The sequence below is a fragment of the Hermetia illucens genome, chromosome 6 (assembly GCF_905115235.1).
Source record: "Hermetia illucens chromosome 6, iHerIll2.2.curated.20191125, whole genome shotgun sequence".
Taxonomy (NCBI): Eukaryota; Metazoa; Arthropoda; class Insecta; order Diptera; family Stratiomyidae; genus Hermetia; species Hermetia illucens.
Genome location: NC_051854.1, coordinates 78,279,399 through 78,302,415, shown reverse-complemented (window position 1 = coordinate 78,302,415; position 23,017 = coordinate 78,279,399). Strand labels below are relative to the sequence as shown.

Here is a 23,017-nt window from a genome sequence, read left to right as displayed (position 1 = left end):
TATTCGCTACACCCAGCCGGTCCAGTAAACCTTGTGCTCGGAATACTGCTGTTATCGGCTTTGAAAACATAAGCGAACGGCTATGTACTCCGCCCCTACAGAGTCGGAGAAGGATACCTTCTACGGAGCAGTAGAACGAACCCTCGAAGCCTGTCCCAGATATGATATCAAAATCATACTTGGCGATTTTAACAGCCCGTATTCAGGCGATACGTTGGCTCCCATAATCCGGATTATTCAATTAGCAGTGTCACACGAAATCATTGTTAGAAGTACTTGGTTTGCGCGGGGAGCGGTCCACAAACAAACGTACGACTTTCCAGACGGGACCACTTTCAACCAAATTGACCACGTGTTGATCGAACGCCGCCACCTCAGCCTTGATGAATATCAGAACATTTAGGGGAGGGGGCGCAATATAGACTCGCTATCTCGTTGACATGGTGCTCCGAGCTCGAATAACCACACCACCCAGAATCCGCGCTGACAATCAAGTGAGAGTTAACACTGAAGCCATACCCAACACAGCCCTCCGCAACACCTATAAGAGGGAAATGGATTCCGCAATAACCATAGTCAACTATACTGGAGATGAAGCCTCAACAAATGATCTTCACAACCACCTGAAGAATGTTATCATAAATACAGCTGCAAAAAGTCGGAACGGCTGGTTTGACGATGAATTTAAGCTACCAACGGAACGGAAGAATGCTGCATCCCGAGTAATTTTCCATTCTCAAAGAACGCGGCCACGCGCAAAGACTTATCATGAACTCCGTCGAGCGGAGCAGCGATTTCACAGACGGAAAAAGGAAGCCTAGGATAACCAACAAGTCTGTGAATTGGAAAAGTACAGGGAGCAACCGCACCACTCGCGGAAGTTTTACCAACAAATCAGCAGGATGAAACCTTATACATCTCGATGCTCATCCTGCCGAGACAAAGAGGGAAATCTGATTTCCGACAGAATGGGCATATTAGAGCGATGGGTTGAGTACTTTGATGAGCTACTGAACAACCAGAACATCGGCGAGTTGGAGGTCCCGCCAACTGAAGACGACGGACAAATACTGCCACCAACAAGTTTAGGAGAAACAGTCCGTGCAATTCATCGGCTAAAAAATCATAAGTCGCCAGGAGCCGATGGAATTACAGCCGAATTGGTTAAATATGTAGGCGACCAATTACACCAAGCAATTCATCAACTGATGCTGAAAGTATGAAACAGCCAATCAATGCCTGACAACTTGTAAGGAGGCGTTATCTGTCCCATACATAAAAAGAGAGATATCACGCAGTGCATAATTGCTACACTGCGTGATATCTCAAGGTATGTTGGTAAGTACCATCTGTAAGATATTCTCCGCTATCTTGCTAGGCTGGATAGCCCCATACGTCCAGAGCATCATTGACCCATACCAAAGAGGTTTCCCTCCAAGCAAATCAGCAACAGATCAGATTTTCTCGCTGCGGCAAGCGATGGAAAAACTGTTGGAATATGGGCATCAGTTGCACCATCTTTTCATCGACTGTGATAGCATTGCCAGGGTAAAACTGTACATGGCCATGAGAGAACTCGGTATCCTGACGAAGTTGATAAGACTGACTAGGCTGACCCTGACCAATGTGCGAGGCCAGATCAACAATGGTCTAAGACAAGGGGATCCCCCATCATCCTTCCTTTTTAACCTGGCCCTGGAGAAACTGATTCGCGTTGCCGATGTAAGGGCGAGAGGTACCATCCTCTTCAAGTCCACGAAACTACTGGCCTACGCTGAGGATATTGACATCATGGGAAGAACAACCCAAGATGTACAGTGTACCTTCATCCAGGTCTAGCAGGCGACACGAGATCTTGGACTGCACATTAATAAGGCAAGACGAAGTACATGGTGGCAACGTCAGCGCCAAAACCAAAACTGGAAGGACGAACAACATCGAATCGCACTGGGTTCTTAGCAAAAAAAAACTGCCAGCTCTTGGCAGCGTTCGAGAGAAGAATCCTCCGAGGAATTTTCAGCCCCCTACATGAGGATGGACGATTCCGTAGCCTACATAACGACGAAATCTATGAACGATACCATGACCGTCCGGTTGTGGATAAAATCCGGAAAGTCTATAAGGGCAATATCTATGATAGAAAAAGAAGACGGGGCACACCCTGTCTAAGGTGGAACGATGGTGTAGGTCAGGACGCCAAACAGCTTTTAGGGATATCGAATTGGTGGACCTCGGCGCAAATCAAGGTGTCTGAAGTTCCTTATTAAGGCAAGCCTAGACCGGATACCGGTTGTTGCGCCGTTGATGATGATCATTTAAAACTGAATAGATTACTCCCGCATTATAAAATATGATAATAGTCTTTAACACTTCGAAAAGCGGGTGATTAGATAATTAAAAAAATAATTCATCGAATCCAATTTAAAGAATGATTATATGATATATTATGCATATTTATATATATTTACAATTGCTCCATGATATTGAACATTAAACCATAATTGTAAACTTATTTATCACTGTAGAAATTTAAACCTGTATGTACCAATTCGCCTGCGTGAGGATATTAATTTCCTAGTTCCTTTTGTGCTTTTTGCCAATTGGCTACCATCGTAGAGACCTCTTGCATTTTCGATCCTAGGCCTGGAACCTTAACTTTTTTCCGTTTTTTCCCTCGTTTCGTCGACTGTGAAACCTCATCAAGTGATACTTTTTCATCGCCTTTAGATTTATCCGCGCAGGGCTCATTGTCGTTTTGAAGAATATTAGACGCTGCTGGATCAATACTTGCAATATCCGAGTAGAATGAGGCCAATTCCCCACTGATATCCGCCGGACGAGATGCATCCATCTGTGAATTTAAAGTTAAAAAATATGTATCAACTGGAATCTTATGATTATAAAATAAAAATATGGGGAGAAACAGCTAATAAATGAATCCAATTAGGGCAATGGTTTCTCGAATGTGCACACACGCCTCAACAACCGTAGCGAGGGCCCTCAGAATGCTCGCTTTCGCCGACTTGAGCGAGGATTCCAACGATTTAAGTTGAATATTCTGAACCTAAGCGAAGTAAGATAGTGGGATTCTGGAAAGTACTCCTCTCCCTCTTGCGGCAATGTACTTTTGTATTCTAGAAAGCCAAGTGGTGCAAATTTATGCAGCTGGGGGGAAGCTTCTTAAAGGTGACATTGTGATCGTGACGGGGGATCTAAATGGCAAGGTGGATTCTGACAACAACTTGCTCGTACATGTGATGGGAAAACACGGTCTTGGCGACCGCAATGATAATGGTGGGAGGTTCGTGAATTTCTGCAACTTTCACCGCCTCGTCGTTGGTGGAACAATGTTCCAGCACAGGGCCTGCCTGGTCGATTAAGTTTCAATTGACCGACACTGTACGAGCAATCAGGTCGACCACTTCGCGTTCAGCAGTAGATTTAGGAGTTGTCTCTTGGAAGTGCATACTAAGAGAGGCGACCTCGAAAGGGATCACCATCTGATGGTCGCTTACCTTCGCTTGCATGTTGCGGCCGCCACTTATCTCAGGTTTGGAGAGCTGCCACCCCTCAAGCTCAGCGTTTGTAAAGTCCAACTGTCGCTCGATAGTGGGAGAGCTAGCTTGCTGAGCGAATGGCAAATATACTGAGTAAGTCGCCTGAGAATATAGATGAGCATTAGGCTACCATCAAAAATGCCCTTTTATCTCGCCCTGCGCCATGAGATCTGGCTGACTGCGGAATCGTGGAAGCAGATCGACGAAGAGAAGGGGTTGAAAGCTCAATTGACCGGTGCGAATGATGGTGGGCGTGACGCGCTCGAACTCCGAAACCGAGCGAAATTCCGAGAAGTTCAGCGTAGCGTAGCCGTAACCAGAAAGAATTTGCTATTGCGCTGGTCAGGGAAGCGGAACATTCCGCAGAACGCAATGATTTCAAAAGTTTATACCCCATCACGAAAGAGCCACATGATTTTTGTTTTTTCGCAGGAATAAAAAACGTCGAGTGTAACTTTCATAAGACGTCGCGTTGGTAAAGAATATTATCTGGATTGTGAAACGGCCACTGCTATGCACGGAGGAAACAGTTTTATGCTGTTAAAATGTGTGGGTGTTAATCGGGGGGCATGGTCTTCTGCGAAGGTCAGATAAACAGTGAAAAGTATATAGATGTGTTAGAAACTGGTTTGATGCCTCCATTAACGCATATTTGCGGTAACACCGGCTCGAGTGATGTTTGATTCTATCAAGATTACAAATCAGCTACCGCAATGGCTTGGTCTAGAGAATCCCATTGTCTTTTTAGGTTGGCCGGTCCACTCCCCAGATGTGAACCCCATCGAAAATCTTTGGAGCACACTAAAACACATCCACATCCAACAGTGCTCAAAAACGTTTTATTCCACGAATGGAATGCCACAAGCGCTCACCAGTTTGCGAAGCTAATATAGGAGTATAACGTAAATGATAGCTGCTGTAATAAAGGCCAAGGTTGAACCAACAAAATATTAATCATATTGCATGAATTATATAACGCAATCGGCTAAACTACTAAAAGAGTTTCATTTCTTACTCTAAACTAGAAAAAAACATAAAATATAGGGTGCCTAATGGTTATAGTCCAGGCTCTTTACCCAGTAGTAGTAGTGAGTCGATCAGCATACTTCACAGAAGTATCGATAGCACACCTCCTTGGGGGTAGCCTTCCGTTCCTTCTGCTGTTAGGTAGCGGTCGACACCCACTTCACAATTATCGCAAAGTTTTTTGGAAAGCGCACAGTCAAATACCATCGTACACTCGCCTTTCAGAGTGACATCCTCTATCTTTGAAACCAAAGAGTGAGGAGCAGACTCACAGGACTTTCCACGTTGGTAATCGTGTTGGTTTTTATTTATTGGGTGTGATCTTAGCACCTTCTTCTAAATGACATTTCAGTGAAAATTATGTTAAGCTGAGTTGTCTGGAGTTCTTTGGATTTGAATAGTCATCTTTCCCAGATTTCTGTATAAAGACTATCTTAACCTTCTGCCAGGGGTCAAGCAGTGCACTGCAGGCCAACCTATTTCTCTCTGAGGGTGAGCTGTCTCTCCTCTAGGGCGATATGTGGCTTTTCAGGGGCCAAACCTCTCCTCTACCAAGATCGTTAGTGAGTGGTGATAGCCACACCCCTACTATTAACAAAACACTACGGATCTAGATTGTCCATTGGATAGTTTGCAGTCGGGGGTAACTGACTGTATTTGAACGGAGCCTTACTGATACCTGATCGCCTCAGTAAGTTAGACCTTACCGCGCTACGCGGGGCTATGGCACGGCGGACATCCTAACCCCCATACTCGTGGGAATCAAATGATCAGCAACAAAAATAAAAAAACTAAAATCAATAAAGCGGGACCCCGTACCGCACACAAACTGGTTAATCAGGTGGAGGCACATCTCCGAACTACTGAGAGCCAGGTAATTACACCCAAGAAGGGAGAAGTTGGGATGTCAAGCAGTGGATCCAAGGTTACCATTGGTATTCTGCGTGGACTACGATCAACAAACGCCACTGTTCAAACAGCAGGGACCAGCAAAAGCACGTCTGAGATAAATATATTAGACTCTGGAAGGAGACAGGTCTCAGTGGCGTAGGTGCTAAATAGTACCTGCGCTACCTGAAAGAAGACCTGAAACCAGAAGAGGCCCTTCAGAAGGCTCAGGGTAAACCTAAGCCATCTCTACCGGAGCCGAGAAAGCGGGGAGCAGCAGAGATTAGCCCGCATGGAGGGAATGCTCCCAAAAAATCCAAACCTGAACCCAAGGGGAGATAAAACCCGGGCAGGTCAGGGGTGAAGACAGGGCTCAGGAAGCCCATCAATAGCTATGCTAGTGCGGTCAAGGGCATTTGACGCGCCGCACTGCCAAAAATGTTTTCCGAACAAATACTTACTCGTGAGGAGCAGGAAACCATCGTCAGGCATATGTGCAAGGGATGAACTTCGAAACTTGTGTTCACCAGGATACGTTTTCGACCAGGTTTTATACTGACGGACTGCGCGACGGAAGACACTACCGAGTGGATTATCGACGCGATGGAAGATCAGAATAAGGATCTCCATACGCGACTATGGAGTCTTCAGAAGCAATCAGGAAGGAAAGGGTAAACTCCCCACGATCGGAGTAGATGACCGATTCCTGGAGGCAATCAAACGTCGGAGTTGCCATAACAACTATCGATTTGGCAACATGTCTGTGCATGTCCACAGGAAAAAGCCGAAGAAAGATACCTTGGAGGAGACACCGGGTGAAAAGCATACCAAGGTCCCCGAAGAAGTCTCGAAAGCCATAGAAGTGGAAAGGACGGGATCAACCAGGGAAGTAGACTTGCTCCCCAGTGAAGAGCAGAAGCTGGGCGACCAAGACCTACGACTCCTAGGACCCAGGGCGACAGTGGAGAAGAGCTCCCAACAATAATGGAGCCAGTGGCCAGAACTAAGATAGGCCAAATAAACTTCCACCATGCGAAAGCTGGATCTGCGATAATTGCAAGGGCAAGTTCCAAGGCAATAAATTATAAATATTTAACTTAGGGAACACTCCAACATTTGTGACCAGCACTAGACAGGATACACTAGATATAATTCTAGGAAATACTCTAATGAACGGGGCGGATGAGTCTGATCATAAAATAATCAGATTCGACATTGAGGGTAACTCCAAAATAAAAAGAATAATAAGGAATCCCAGGAGAACGGATTGGGAATCCTAAGCTACACACTTGAGCAGCAACATGGCCCACCTTCAAAGGGGCGGTGACATCAGGGGCGAACTGGAACTAGAGACAGTGGTGGAAACACTCAACACAGTCGTCATTGACGATTATGAGGCCAACTCTCCGGCTAAGACAGCTAAGTCATCAAGGGATGTACCATAGTGGAACAGGAACCTGGAAAGAGGTACAAAAATACGTTAACTGCGTATAGCAACGCGATCAGGGAAGCAAAACGGAACAACTTCAGGGAATTCTGTGAAGGAATCGAACAGATCACAGAAGCAACCAGGCTTTACAAGGCTGTAGCCAAAGACGGGGCAATATCTTCTGTCTATTTGAGGAAGGAAAATGGCACATTTACCGAGAATGAGGAGGGCAGGGTACACCTGCTTCTCAGAACTCATTTCCCGGGATCCTACCCCACGGTGGCAGGCGACAATATTCTGCCTGACACCCCAACAACGAATAAAAGGGGAAGAAAGGAGAATTGGAAACTAGCAAAAGAGGTATGCTCAGAAGCTAGGCTAAATTGGGCAGTGGGAACTTGTAAACCACTGAAATCACCCGGAGTAGATGGCATTTTCCCAGCACTAATCGAGAGAATCCTAGGAATCATCTTAGAGTCTCTTCTGAGGGTGGTAAGGGGGAGTATAGCACTGGGATACATACCAAGGCAATGTAGACGGGCAAAAGTGGCCTTTATTCCGAAAGCGGGCAAAAAGGATCCTTTTCACCATAAATCTTTCAGACCAACTAGGGGAACTATATTAGAACTAACGTAACACTTATTGGGTAGGACGGTCAACCGAAACTGTTCTGTATCAACTGACAGATGTACTGCGGGATGCCATAGAAACAAAAGAAATAGAACTGTGTGCGTTTTTGGACATCAAAAGAGCATTCTACAACACATCGCACACAGATATACAAGATGCCCTGAGCCGCAAGGGAGCGGGAAAGACCCTGGCTTTCTGGATATGCAAAATGCTAGAAAGCAGGCAAATAGCAGTACCGACAAGTACAAATTCTATTGTCGTGAACACTACTCAAGGTTGTCCACAGAATGGAGTACCATCGCCGCTTATGTGCAGTATGGTAGTGGACGAACTCCTGGACGTGGTAACAAATACTGGAATACAAGTTCAGCGTTACGAGGACGGCATTGTTTTAATCTGTAGGAGCAAATATGAAGATACCCTGTGTGATAGAATCCAAACTCAACTAAGGGCTAATAGTGCTTGGTGCAGTAAGGTGGGGCTGCGGATCAATCCAGCCAAAGCCACCATAGTACCATTCACTAGGAAACGTAAGCTTAATCACCTGAGAACCATAAAGTTATATGACATGGAGGTGAAACAAGAAACAGAGAACAAATATTTGGGAATTACACTAGACCAAACATTACTCTGGAAGATACATGTCGAAAAGCCACGAGGGCTCTGATGACTTGTAGGTCCATAGCAGGAAAAATGGGGTTGCAGATACTACTTTGGATGTATACTGCAATAGTAAGGCCAATGGAGCGGTAATCTGGGCAGAAAAACCCGAACTCAGCACACAAGCCAGGGAATTATATAAGCTACAAAGACTGGCTTGCCTGTGTATCAGTGGGGCAATGAGGACATGCCCAACGGCATCCCTGGAGGTCCTTCTGGGACTAACCTTTCTCCATCTGGACATACAAATGCAGGCAATGAGGCCAATGTTTAGGATGGCCGATATTATCAGTGAGGCGGGGAGCTGCCTAAACCGACGGAAGATTGATATGCTTTCTAGGCGGTATCCCGAATTACTGATAATAATCGTTGGCGCAACAATCCATATTGGATCAGGGCCTCGAAGTGTGTTGGAGCGCTTCATTCAAGACCTTAACGGTACACTACAGTACACTGTAGGAGGCAGTGTGGTCAGCATTGCGCTCGCCCGAGGTTATTACCCCGATTTGACTCAGGTACTCATTCACAGCTGAGTCGACTGGTATCCGACGTCAAATCACGATGCAAATCCTACTTCCACCAGTGAGATTTGAACGGCGACCTTCCGTACGACAGCCTTGTGCTCTAACCACTCAGCTATCCGGACAACAGAATTACTGATACCAAGGGAAAAGATGACAACGAGATTTCACTTTGATAATAAATTTGAAAAACCTTGCAGTAATAAGGCAAACTGGGAGAGCGAGGCTGGAACATACGGCTTAAGCCAGCAACTGATTACTTGGTACACTGACGGATCCCTCACAGAAGAGGGAGCGGGTGCCGGTGTCATTGGTCCACGCGAAATGTACTTCGAGCCAATGAGTCGGTACACTAGCATATTCCAGGCGTAAATATACGTCATAGACAGATGTGACTTCTTTAATCTCCAAAGGAACTACAGGGGGCAGAACATTGCTATTCTCACCGATAGCTAAGCAGCGATCAAGGCACATAGGTCCAACCAGGTGAAATCTAAACTGGTGTGGGAATGCCTTGAGAGATTGAATACACTCGGCTCGTCCAACAAGGTCTAGATACTCTGGGTTCTAAGCCATGCTGGGTTGGAAGACAGCGGACGAACTAGCCAAGAAGGGAACAGGGACGCCTTTACACGGGCCAGAATCCTTCTGTGGAATCGGAAACGGTTTCATAGCTATAACACTAAGAAATGAAGAGGAATGGTTGAGGGAACTATATTGGGCGGGCCTACCAAGGATGAAACAGTCCAGGGTGCTTATTGGGAGATACGAACCCAAGCGCACAGGAACCTCACCAAAAAGAACCTCCGAATCATAGTAGGAGTTCTCACTGGTCACTGTCGGCTAAACTATTACCTAGGGAAGCTAGGGACATCTACGGACACTGCCTGCAGGTTTTGTGCGGAGTGTGATGAAACCTCTATACACATCCTGAGACAGTGTCCGGCACTTGTGCAAAGTAGGACGAGGCATCTGGGAGAACACTAAAACCACATGCAAAGTTGAAAGATGTGGAAGTAGGGAATATACTAAAGTTCCTGATGGTTATAGGTTTGCTTGAGATAATATGATTAATAGGTACACTATAACCAGTAAAAGGGGCACAATAGTTCTTTAAGGACGGGGTGCGCCTTTCCCTTAACAGAATAATATAAATAACCTTCTGCCAAGAGGTAGACACGTAGTCCAGAGCAAGACATCCTTGAAAAATATTTTTTAGAAGTTGCTCTCTACCGTCCTTTAGCATCGCTGGATTTACGTCATCCATGCCAGGTGCTTTGAAGTATTCAAAGGATAGCAACTCGTCAGCTCATGCCTCTTCATTGGTATCAACCGCTCTCACAGTTTCCCAATTGCCCTTGCAACACCTTCGTGTCACGGTTCAAAATTCATCTAGTTAATTTCCTGGGTTTTTGCAGTTTTATTGGGTAAGAGCCCATAACCGTTTGACACAGCCATAGACTTTGTCTAAAAACGAACTTTAACCTAGCTGAGACAGACATTTGTCTGCTGGATATCTGACACAAGCACAGACATTTGAGTGGTACAAGCACAAATGCTTGTCTGCCACAGAAGTCTATCTAAAACATACTTCTATGGGAGACAGACATTCGTCTGACATCACACAGACATTTGCAGTCTTTCTGGTGCCTGAAACAGGCATAGACATATGTCTGTCTATAATTTGAGGGAGCCAGCCACATTTGTCTAAGCCAGACATAACGTAAATAGTGTTTTCAATATGTATATCTTGCAAATATACCAAACAATATTCTATCGTCTCGAGTTGTTCCCAGTGTGTATTAGGCGGTCTGTCGTATCCTGTTGGTTTCAGTGGGCGGAAGGAAATCTGTTGTTAGCTTCAACACCATCAAGTAGAAAGACAAAAAATTGGAAATAGGAGACGTACGTCAAAACCCTCCCATTTCAAGGAGGAAGACCTAACCTTTAAAACGTAGGCTTGACATTTACGGCAATTAATCTGACTTCTAAATCCTGACAAATATTGGTACAGACAAACGAATGAAAATAGAAACTAAAACCTCTGGCTTACCTGAATAGCTGAATTCCCTGGATCCCAGGTCCAATCGTTTCCGGCTGTAAGAGAATCGCATGTAACAATTTCATTGAAATTAAGTTTAGAAATTTAACGCACCCATTAGCGGTGGTGACGGGGGCGGCGGTGGGGTTGTGCTAATATCCATTGCGTCATCGTCATGTGCAACTACAACTGGCTTCTCCACCTTTTCATTGCTATTCGCAGTTTCTACCTTTTGCTCAATAACAGGGGTCTCGCAGGGAAATTCCCATCGCGTCTCGTTGGTTTGGAGGTTTTTGTAGCAGTACTGCGAATTGTCTCTACAATTAGGGAGAAGAAAAAATAGAACCGTACAATATGCGTCCAGGAGAAAATCAAAAGGGTTTGAGGGGTTCATTGTTTGAGTGGTGCGAAACGAAATATAACTGTTGGTCGTGTCTTTTGCGACTCCATATGCAAGTATGGGAACGGATGTAGCCAATCGCTTCTCCAAACGCCTTTAATAGACTAAGATCGTCATGTAGAGAATTCTCGTTACAACCATTTCGGAATATTTCCAGAAATTTCGCTAAAATTTCAATTTCTTTGAAAATGTGTTTGTACTTACCCCGTACGTCCTGAACGCTCGGTTTAATGTGAATCATACATAATATCTGTTTTTTAGACGCAATTCAATAAATGGCATCCGTCACACATCTTCGGCATTTTCAGAATAAATCTACTTAAAATTTAGGAGGACCTGCAAGGCAATATAGCAACATATTTTGTCCACCTGCGGGACCCAAGACACCAGCAAAGTAAAAGTAAATAACAACAAAAGTCAATCTAGCGAGAATCGGACATGATTCTCAACCAAGTTGTCTATAAACCATCTATTTGGAACTTTCGGGGACGCAAATTAAATCTAAATTAATAATATACGACATTTCGCAAGCCATCTGCTTTCAGGTGGAACATCAAATTTATTAATAGTCACTATCATCGCTAATAATTGTTTATAGTACAGAATATAATTGCAATAATAATAGTAGGAATGAATAAAATGATCGATCATTAGAAATGCCGTGAGCTCGTTGACTATGTAACGAGATCGCTTAACTACAAGTGTGAACCATACATAAATAGAAACAGATGCGTACCTATCCCATTTACACTCCCATCCTTCGGGCGCTGCGTTTTGTTCGAGAGTTTGGAGGTCATCCGAAGTGGTTTTCAACCATTTGAAAAAGTAGTCAGAGTCTAGACATGATGCCCGAAAAGCTACCTGTAGAGCCTGTAGAAATGGAAAACAACAAAGATTTAAGAATGCAAGAAGCTCAAAGACAGTCCGGGCGAATATATCAATCATACGCCACCAACTACTTCGGTATGAGACTCACCTCCAACTGAATACTCATAATCTGAACGGCCGACACTTCTGGTTTGCCAACAGAAAGAAACTTCACTTTACCACTAATCACGTCACACAGATCATCGATTTCAGCTTTTTTCTCTGTCCTATCATTCACCGACACTGATTCTGTTGCGTCTGTTTGTAACGGGGATTGCGGTTTCGGACCATACACCACCATTTCTGGTGATGCTCGCGACTCAAATTCCACATGACTCTTTTGAAACGAAATAAATTTCGATTTGACTTTTGATATTGCACTACCTGCGTTCGACTCCATTTCAGTGTCAACTCCAGATTTTTCACGGCTTTCATCTGGAGCTATTTTACCGGGCATATTTGCACTGAACTCAATACGTCGCTTGCGTTGAAAAGTCTTCTCATCGAAACTTTGTTCTTTTGCTTCATTTGGACTTCCCTGAGTACTTTCCACGGCAGCAGCCATTTGTAAATCCTTCTCCAATTCTTCCTTGAATTTGTTCAGTTCCTCATCCATGTCTATGCCGTCCGTTTTGCCGCCAGTTATGATACTGGCAAACGAACTCGTATTAATATTGGGAACATTTGTGTTATTCTCTTTTAAACCCTCAACGATAGGCTCTTCCAATACTTTGGGATTATCATCACCGGAAACTGGTTTGATAACTTTTCCAGCATCATTTTCACCATCAGAATTACTGTCTGTATCATAAGCAGCTACAAGATTCAATGACTTTTCCGAGTTATTCTTACTTTCCTGCAAAAAAATAGAAATATTCTTCTGAAAGCCTAACACTCATGGTCACTGGTAAAGAAATCGATTTAAGGGAGTCAGACGTTTGCGAATCGCTTACAACAAATTCTTCATCCCTAAAAAGTCTTGTCATAAACAGCAAGACCCAGGACGAAGATAAGGACTCAAGCAAACGATTTTCATCACAACTTTAGCTAAATGACCTCAGATTGAAAACTTCGCCATCACACCAATATGTTGAATTGTTTCCCAAAAGAAAACATTCATACGTTCATGATCAGGGCGCAGATTGTCCTCACCGATCAGTAGGTTTGCAAAACATGGATTGATGACTTACCCGCGGTTTTTTGTTAGGCGATCCTTCGTCCGAACTTGTATTCTCTGATTCAACATATTCAGAAATAATTTCAATTTTCCTAGAAAATTTTTACAATACAAAATCCAATAAAATGTCTTGCATGATTTCTTACTCATCATCACTGCCAGTTGCTTGGAGGTGTTTGGGTAACGATTTTTTTGTTGTCTTTTTACTCCGTGTACGGCTTGTTCGTGCTTTCTTATCTGTTCCACCCTTCGACCTAGTCTGATCTGTGCAAGTACCCTTGGCTGGAAGCATTTCTTTCGCAGGGTTTTCTTTGAAATTGGCTGGCTTCTCCCACGAAACGACCCTTGTGATCTCATTTACATAATATGGAATTTGAGTGTCATCACTGTAGCCCACGCTCCAACAATCTTCTGGTAGAACTGTGTAGACTGATTTCATATAGTTTAGGTAATTGATGTATTGTTCAGGTTTTTCCCATGTCACTTCCTTAGTTTCTGTGTTCCAATAATATGGATGGCCACTAGCCTGGTCTAGACACTCTGTCCAAACTTAAGAAAAAAGCAAATGAAAAGGAATGATTCATCAGATTTTAAAAGTGTCTATTACATGTAGTCATCTGCGGTCGTTGAGCCGAGCTTGTTGCCCTGCATTCAGACCCCTTCCCTTTTGATGATTCGTTAGCAACGGCATTCAAAGTTGAGGTTTTCAATGTTTGGTCCTCTTCATTATCACTGTCGGACATGTACTGACCGAGAAGGGTTGACAGACTGTTTGTTTTATTGTTAGCTGGTTTACCTGAAACGTTAATTGAATAGTTTTGGCTTTATTTTGAACTATTCCAAACTTTGCTGATTATTACATGGGCACTAGATACCCAGCAAATAGACATAACCTTCCTAATATTGGATTGGGGAAAAAGAAATGTATTTGTGATCGAAATTTGACCCTTTATTTAACATACTTAGAATTATCCGATTTAAATCAAACGTGCACCGTTTTGTTCGCAAACTTGTTGCCATTCAAAAGGCAACTTCATTATCCCCTTATAAAACCTCCCCCGCCTTATTTGCAAAAAACTCAGACAGCCAGTTTTCGTAAGCCCCTTTTGAGGCCAAGTTAGTAGCACCAAGAGCGTTTTGCATGGACTGGAAGAGATGGTAGTCACTTGGTGCTAGGTCCGGACTATACGGTAGGTGCGATAGGACATCCCATCCGAGCTCCCGGAGCTTCTGGCGGGTCATCAAAGATGTGTAAGGCCGAGCGTTGTCCTGGTGGAACACAACACCATTCTTATTGACCAATTCTGGCTGCTTCTGGTCAATCGCCTGCTTCAAACGGCCGAGTTGCTCACAGTAGAAGATCGAATTGAGGGTCTGGCCATAGTTGAGCAGCTCATAGTGGATGATTCCCTTCCAATCCTACCAAACACACAGCAAAACCGTCCTGCCCCTCAATCCGTGCTTGGGATGGTTTGGGTCGGCTCGCCGCGCTTCGACCATGATCTTTTTCGCTTGAGGTTATCGTACGTGATCCACTTTTCATCACCAGTCACCATCCGCTTTGAAAATGGGTCGAATTCGTTCCGTTTCAGCTGTGCATCGCAAGCGTTAATTCGGTCCAAGAAATTTTTTTGCGTCAACTCTTGTCGTAGCCAAACATTCAACTTTTTTGGAATTCAATCTTCTGAAAATGGTTCCAAACGGTTTTATGATCTATACCCAGTTCCTGGCCAATCGAGTGAATGCTCACATGCCGATCTACTTGGATGATTTCGACGATTTTATCGGTTTCTACGACGATTGGCCTATCAGTACGGGGTGTATCTTCGACATCCACTGCACCAGAACGAAATCGATCGAACCAACGCTGTGCTGTGCGAATCGTTACAGTATCGGGCCCATAAACATCACAAATTTTTTCGGCCGCTTTCGTTGCATTTTTAAATCTCACATAGTGAAAACGTAAAATATGACGAATTTCTTGCTTGGTGGACTCCATCTTTGACGCGAGACTGAAACGTATGATCACAACACTGTCAAAAAGACACTTGTAGCACAGATTGTCGTCTTTGAATCGCCGTATAATATGACCCGATGCGATAAGTACAACACAAGACATGTTTAAGTGTCGCCAACTATTGACATAATACGACATTTCTTTTTCCCCAACCCAATATAAACAACATGGCATTAAATCGTCAGTGCAAATGCGAAATCAAATTTTCTTCCGCATTAAAGCAAGAAAGGGTAATCTGAGCTTCAATATGTTCGCCCGCATCATACCGTGCATCGTCACTGTCTGCCCTTGCGGGGAAGACCCGAAGTCCAAATACTTCATTAACTGAACTTAAGGGATTTAGCTGACCCTACCTACGATCCCTGACAATACCAATGTATTGCTAGAAGCCAATGTATACCACTTATTATAACTACATGGATTTCAGAAAGTCTCCATGCACTATTTATACCAAAGTTAGATATTGCTTGGACCAAATTGCACAATGAAAGCAGCTTTTAAAAAAATCCGAGAAACTGACAAACAAATACCCACCTACCTCAAAACGAGTAAGTCGCTGCTACTTGATGTAACAACGAAATGGAACTCAGTGGGAAAGTATGTAGTGAAACAGAATGAGTGCAGTAATCGATACTTAATTTACAGGGAATCCTGAAGCCCGAGCTGATAACGAACGAACTATGTTATCAGCTATTTTCAGACCACTTGCACGTAATTATGAAACTTGCAAACGTACTTATAAGAAGGAATAAACGTAGAAAACTAACAGCCAAATCGAACAAATTAAGAAGAGCATGGCAGGCACACAAACCTCCAAACACAAAAAGTTATCCGCGTTATCCAGCTATCCTAGCACTAAGTGCCAAGCATGTAGAATTGGACGACCCTATCCACTTAAAAGATAAAGAAGCTTTTGTGGTCGAGGACTCCTCGCAACATCGAGCACGTATGCAGAATGGTGTACTTCTGCATGGTTTGAACCAGACTGTGTGAGAGTCCCAGGACTTCGAGGGAAACTGTAATGGATTTAGGTACAACACTTGTAGCTGACAATATTATGGGAACTACAACCACTTTCTCAAGACACCAAATTCTTTCATTTCCCGAGTCAGTGGCTCATAGTTCACCTTCTTCTCCACGCTTTTACGTTCAATGTTGCTATTATGAAGGATAGCAATATCAATATTATACGCTGAACGACCTGTTAGATCTTGCCGGCCCCAATACATGCTGTAAGCAGAACTATCAGATATTGCCTGCGGCTCATATCGGTAAATCGAAATAATTAAAACTTGCTTTTTCTATTCAGTGGTGTTATTTATTGGTCTTGCAAATACCGTTATTTCAAGAACCACTTGTTCCCTTCATTCGTGCTCTTACTATAAGGGCGAAATGGATGCCGCAATATCCGCAGTCAACAGAGATCCTGGAGATGAATCATCAACAAATAATCTTTGCAATCACCTGAAGATCTCATCTTCCTACATTTTATAGTTGGACAGTAAAACGCAAATCGACTATATTCTCATAAGACGCCGACAGTTCACCACTGTCACTGATTGCAAAGCCGTTCCCTATGAGACCAATGCACCTCAACATCGGCCATTGATTGCAGTCGTGCCAATTACCGATAAAACAGCGTGAGGAACGCACTGGCCCGCGGCGCATTAAATGGTGGCGACTTGGTGAGAAGAAAGAAGAAACGATCTCACTCACACAATTACCGACCATTACGAATGTGGAAGAATCATGGAACCAAATGAAAGACACGATTCACAAAGCGGCCTCTGCAACCCTCGGGGTCACCAAGCCGGGTAGGCGGTACATCAACCGAGATACTTGGCTTTGGAATGATAATGTTGAAATGAAGGTCCGTGAAAAGAAATGCCTCTGGTGTGGGGGGTATGGTCACGCAATTCGTGCTAACGAGAATTCACTTGCCAAGATTGGTCTGAACATCGTAGTCGATGATAAACGACCAAAAGGCAGGCCGAAACAACGGTGGCTTGATACGCTGGATGGGGATTTAAAAGCCTCGAGATTGCACTCAGATCAGGCATTTAATAGAGTTAAATGGCGAAACCGATCAAGACAAGCCGAACTCGCTGGTGAACGGGACAAAGGCTGAAGAAAAAGAGGAAGATCAGGAATCAAAACTGGATTAAGGATTTCTAGTGCCTGGTGCAGGAAGGGGGGACTGCGTATCAATCCAGCAAAAACCACCATTGGACTATTCACTAGGAAACGTAAGCTTGATCACCTGAGAGCCATAAGGTTGTTGGAAAACTACAAGGGCTTTGTTGACTTGTACGTCCATAGTAAGAAACAAGTCGGGAAACCGGAAGCTTGACGCTTCAGGTATAAAAGGTTTTGTGTTTCCCTATGTGAGGAGTATAACGTAGTTCTCCATTGGCTTATAGCATTGACCCGAGATATTGAAATCGCTCAGTTCTGGGCAGGTTACTGCCATTGCCAGAACTGAGCGATTTAAATATATCGAAGGGCAGGTTACTGCCATTGCCAGAACTCAGCGATATAAATATGTCGAGTCAATGCTATCTGCTAAAGGACAATAAACGGCGTCTTGCGGTAATGGGGACAAAGATGTTGCATTGCACTGGTGGCATGACACGTTTTGATTACGTCTGAAATGAGAATATCCGCGATCGATATGGGTTTGCATCGATCGTGGAAAAGCTGCAAGGGAGGCGTTTTCGATGGTGTGGTCACGTAATTCACGCTAACGAGAATTCAACAACCAGTATTGATCAAAACATCGAAAGCAATGGTAAGCAACCAAAAAGCCGGCAAAAACAATGGTGGCTTGATACGCTGGATGGGGATTTAAAGGTCTCGCGATTACATCCTGATCAGGCATTTGATAAAATAAAATGACGAAACCGATCACCACGAGCCGACCCCGCTTGTGAACTGGAGGCTGAAGAAAAAGAAAAAGATGTGAGGAGCGACGAGTGCACGACAGCTCCGTATAATATAACTAAAAACTCCATTGCCTTCTATTTTCTAGAAAACGATTTAAATAAATCATTTGATGGAAAGCCCTGTGTTGATAATAGTCAACCTCATACGCTCCACGCCCTCAGGTTAATATTATTAGCGAATAAAAACAATTTAACCAACATCAAATATAAAAAAGGGCTAGGGAGAATTAGATTCTTCTTGAATGGAATTTTACTATTTCACTCGAATTTCAATTATTCTCGTTAATTATGACGTCAGCATCTTATTTGTATGGCTTAGAATGCTGTTAATTAGCACGAAATTGATAAGTTTGAACTGCTATAACTTTCCCACTAATAGTTGGATTTTCATGAAACCTGGCATGTGTATGCACAAGGCTGTCCTCTATGTCGTAATTTAGTGCACTTAGGATGAACTTAAGGAGAGTTTTTTAGTCTATTTCTAAAAGTTGATAATATACTATTAGTAAATTTATTTGAGCAGATACCGTAATGGGACATCTCTCGAAGATTAGATTTCGCATAAGTGTTTTGCACAAAACCTTAAAAAAGGCTGCAGATAAACAGATTCTTCATAAATGCGACTTTAATATTCCACGCGAATGTCAATTATTCCGGGTAATTATGACGTCAGCATCTGATTTGCATGGCTTTGGAAGCGGTAAATTCGCGGGAAATTGCTAAGTTTGAACTGCTATAACTTTGGCGCTAATTGCCTGATTTCCATGAAATTTAGCACATATATACGAAATATTGTCCCCTATGCTGGTACAAAATTCGGAAGTCCTAGGATGAATTTAAGGGGGGTTTTTCAGTAAATTTCTAAATTTATTTGAGCAGATATCGGAATGGGACATATTTTGAGGCCTAGATTTCATCTAGGCGCACCACCCTGATTTTTTTCGGATTTTAAGGTTGGGTAGTTTCCGAAAATGAGTCCTGTCTCACTTCAAGTGCGTACATTTTGACTCCTTACTCACGCACTTTGCAATCTATGCCAAAACTAATATCAGTTTTAGAAAGTACAAATCGGGACCTTTCATTTGATACCCTACACAACTATATCCGGTGAAAAAAAAATGTTGAATCCCCCCTTTGCATGTATGGGGAGCCCCCCTTTAAACTCCACCTAAATTTATGCCACTCGCTGTATGCGTGAGATTTCATAGTTCCCATCTGTCCACCAAATTTCGTTCGGATCGGTTTAGCCGTTTTGGAGAAAAATGCGTGTGACAGACAGACAGACAGACAGACATTGAATCGCTTTTAATAAGGTTTTGTTTTACACAAAACCTTAAAAAGGGGGCTGCAACCGAAGATACTACTTTAGATATACACTGCAATAATAAGGCCAATGATTGTCTATGGGGCGGTAATCTGGGCAGAAAACACTGGCCTGCGTGTGTATCAGTGGGGCAATGAGGACATGTCCGAAGGTATCATTGGAGGTCCTTCTGGAATTAACCCCTTTCCTCAAATATAGATGCAGGCAAGGAGGGCAATCTTCAGGATGGCCGGGAGTATTAATATAATAATCGTTGGCGCAACAATCCATGTTGGATCAGGGCCTTGAAGTGTGTTAGAGCACTTCATTTAAGACCGTAACGGTACACTAGGAGGCAATGTGGTCAGCATTGCGCTCGCCCGAGATTATTACCCTGATTTGACTCAAGTACTCATTCACAGCTGAGTCGACTAGTATCCGACGTCAAATCACGATACAAATTCCACTGCCACTAGTGAGATTTGAACCGCGACCTTGCGTACTCCGAATTATTGATACCGTGGGATAACATGACAACGAAGTTTCACTTCGATAAGAAGTTTGAAACGCATTGGGGTAACAAGGAAAACTGTCGGCCGGGTCATTGGTCCAAGGAAAATGTACTTGGAGCCAATGGGTAAGCACACTAACTTATTCCAGGCGGAAATATATGCTATAGACAGATGTACCTCCTTTAATCTCCAAAGGAAATATAGCTATTCTGACTGACAGCCAAGTAGCGATCAAGGCACTTAGATCCAACCAGGTGAACTCTAAATTAGTATGGGAACGCCTTGAGCGACTGAATACGCTCGGCTCGTTCAATAAGGTCTGGATACTCTGTTGCAGGCAATGTTGGGTTTGAAACTAACTAGGTAGCGAGGGAGAACTAGCCGAAAAAGAAGCAGGGGCACCTTTACACGGGCCAGAACCCTTCAATGGAATCGGAGAGGGGTTCATGACTGACGTTAGAAAATTAAGAGGAACGGTTGAAGGAACTATATTAGGCGGGTCTACCAGAAATGGAGCAGTCCAGGATGCTTATTAGGAGATACGAACCCAAGCGCACAAACGATTACTTAAATCTCATCAAAAAGAACCTCCGAATCATAGTGGGAATTCTCACTGGTCACTCCTTAGCTTTCGTCCGCACGATATCCCATGGTTGTTTGATTTTCAGTGTTGACCGACACATCAGTAAAAGGACTCGCGAAGTTTTCTTAAATGACTCGTGAGAAACTAAAAGATTCAAAGGGTCCCCGCATTCCCGAACCTGGCTAACAAACGCATGTCGACTGAATGCTTCAGTGAAGTTTCAATATTTGTGGACAGACCTCTCCTCAGATAGCTCTCCCTTCTTTGTGGTCTCCGGCCGCTCAGGACGTTCTTCTGATCATCATCCCACTAGTTTTTAAAATTCATCATCATCAACGACGCAACAACTGGTATTTAAGATACCGGTTGTTGCTGTCTGGCGTCCTGACCTATGTCATCGCTCCATCTTAGACAGGGTCTGCGTCGTCTTCTTTTTCCACCACAGATATTGCCCTTATAGACTTTCCGGGCTGGATCATCCTCATCCATACAGATTAAGTGACCCGCCCACCGTAACCTATTGAGCCGGATTTTATCCACAACCAGACGGTCATGGTATTGCTTCATCCTCATATATGGGGCCAAAAATTGTTCGAAGGATTCTTCTCTCGAACGCGGCAAAGAGTTCGCAATTTTTTTTTTTGCGAAGAGCCCAACCCTCAGATTATAGTTTTGACCCTATGGTGAGACGTTTCGAGCGGAACAGTTTTAGTACGTTGAAATAGGCTATGTTTTCTGCCAACAATCATGCGCGGATTCCATCGTCATAGCTGTTATCGGTTGTAATTTTTGACCCTAGATAGGAGAAATTATCAGCCTCGCACATTGGTCAGGGTCAGCCTAGTTAGTCTTATCAATTTCATTGGGATACCGAATTCTCTCTTGGCCGTGTAGAGTTTTACCCTGGCTATGGTGTCATAGGCGGCTTTAAAGTCGATGAAGAGATGGTGCAACTGATATCCATATTCCAACAGTTTTTCCATCGCTTGTCGCACAGAGAAAATCTGATCTGTTGCTGATTTGCCTGGAATGAAGCCTCTTTGGTGTGGGCCAATGATGTTCTGGTAAGCGGCCTAGCAAGATAGTGGAGGATATCTTAGAGATGGTACTCAGCAAGGTGATACCTCTATAATTGCTGCACTATGTGATATCTTCCTTTTTATGTATCGCCAGGCATTGATTCGCTGTCCCACACCTTGAGCACAAGTTGATGAACCACTTGGTGTAACTGGTCGCCTCCATATTTAACCAATTCGTCTGTAATTCCATCGGCTCCTGGCGACTTATGATTTTTAAGTCGATGGATTGAACGGAGTATTTCTGCTATGCTTGGTGGTGGCAGCATTTATCCATCGTCTTCAGTTGGCGGGACCTCCAAATCGCCGATGTTCTGGTTATTCAGTAGTTCATCAAAGTACCCAACCCATCGCTCCAATATGCCCACTTTGTCGAAAATCAGATTTCCCTCTTTGTCCCGTATGGATGGGGCTAATTGGGCTGAGGATGATCCCACCCGCAAAGTCGATAAGGGCAATATCTATGGTAGAAAAAGAAGACGAGGCAGACCCTGCCTAAAATGGAGCGATGGCGTAGGTCCGGACGCCAGACAGCTTTTAGGGATATCGAATTGGTGGACCTCGGCGCAAAACCGGGATGTCTGGAGTTCCTTATTAAGGCAGGCCCAGACCGGATACCGGTTGTTGCGCCGTTGACGATGATGATGATCTTATGGAGCCTACTGCCTCCCATTCGTATAGCCCGAGGTATTGTAAACCTTCGTGATCGTGGTTAGCTTGCCGGTGCGTCGCGAGATTAAATAAACCCACCCACAATATTTCTAAATCTCAAGTCCGACATCTTCTGTGGCGAAACGCTATAAAACAATGAACCTTTGACGGAATTGCCTCTGAACAATATTTTATCACTTTAATTCTAGAATTCCAATGTTTGCATAGAAGTCCGCCTGCAAGGCCCGGATTCTAGGGGAATCGACGACATCCTTCAGAAGTGTCAAATCGGTGCCTTCCATACGAGACCGCCTGAGTAGAGATATCAAGGCGAATGTTACTCCAAACATACTCACTCATATTGTCTGCGGTGGTTCCTTTAAATTTCTAAACAAAATCACGTTCTAAACACACAATCACGACCTGCATTTCAATTCCGAACGTAAACCGTAAACAAATCACGCTATCACCTGCAGAAAATGTTCTCCACGCACACACGCATCCAATTGACATTATTAAAAATCATTTTGCTGCTCACGGAGACATCTAACCAATTTAGGCACAATCGAAAGAATCCGCGATTTAATTCCGGTTAAACAAGGTAAATTATCGAGATTTGATACGCGAAAACAAGGTTTAAAATGACGAATTAAAAAATAAACTAATTATAATTAATTTCGTCAACAAATTTTGTGAGATTTAACAAATCGTTATATCTACAGCCGAGTAACTGTAGA

The 23,017-nt window shown here is 43.7% G+C and overlaps 1 protein-coding gene across 1 annotated transcript; it reads right to left on the bottom strand.

Annotated features, from left to right (window-relative positions):
- Positions 1–2,442: 2,442 nt before the first annotated feature.
- Positions 2,443–22,781, bottom strand: LOC119659788 (formin-binding protein 4-like). Its single transcript, XM_038068055.1, has 9 exons — positions 22,637–22,781; positions 13,804–13,992; positions 13,343–13,745; positions 13,210–13,288; positions 12,129–12,875; positions 11,889–12,022; positions 10,867–11,069; positions 10,765–10,808; positions 2,443–2,851 (listed from the first exon to the last, which is right to left on the bottom strand). The coding sequence occupies exons 1-9, from the start codon at positions 22,638–22,640 to the stop codon at positions 2,567–2,569; spliced, it is 2,088 nt and encodes a 695-aa protein (XP_037923983.1). The 5' UTR covers positions 22,641–22,781; the 3' UTR covers positions 2,443–2,566.
- Positions 22,782–23,017: the final 236 nt, after the last annotated feature.

Coding starts and splice junctions, on each gene's coding strand:
- LOC119659788 (XM_038068055.1), bottom strand. Junction 13,289..13,342: donor GCAACTGGCAGTGATGATGA/GTAAGAAATCAT, acceptor AAAATTTTCTAG/GAAAATTGAAATTATTTCTG. Junction 10,809..10,866: donor CCCGTCACCACCGCTAATGG/GTGCGTTAAATT, acceptor ATTCTCTTACAG/CCGGAAACGATTGGACCTGG.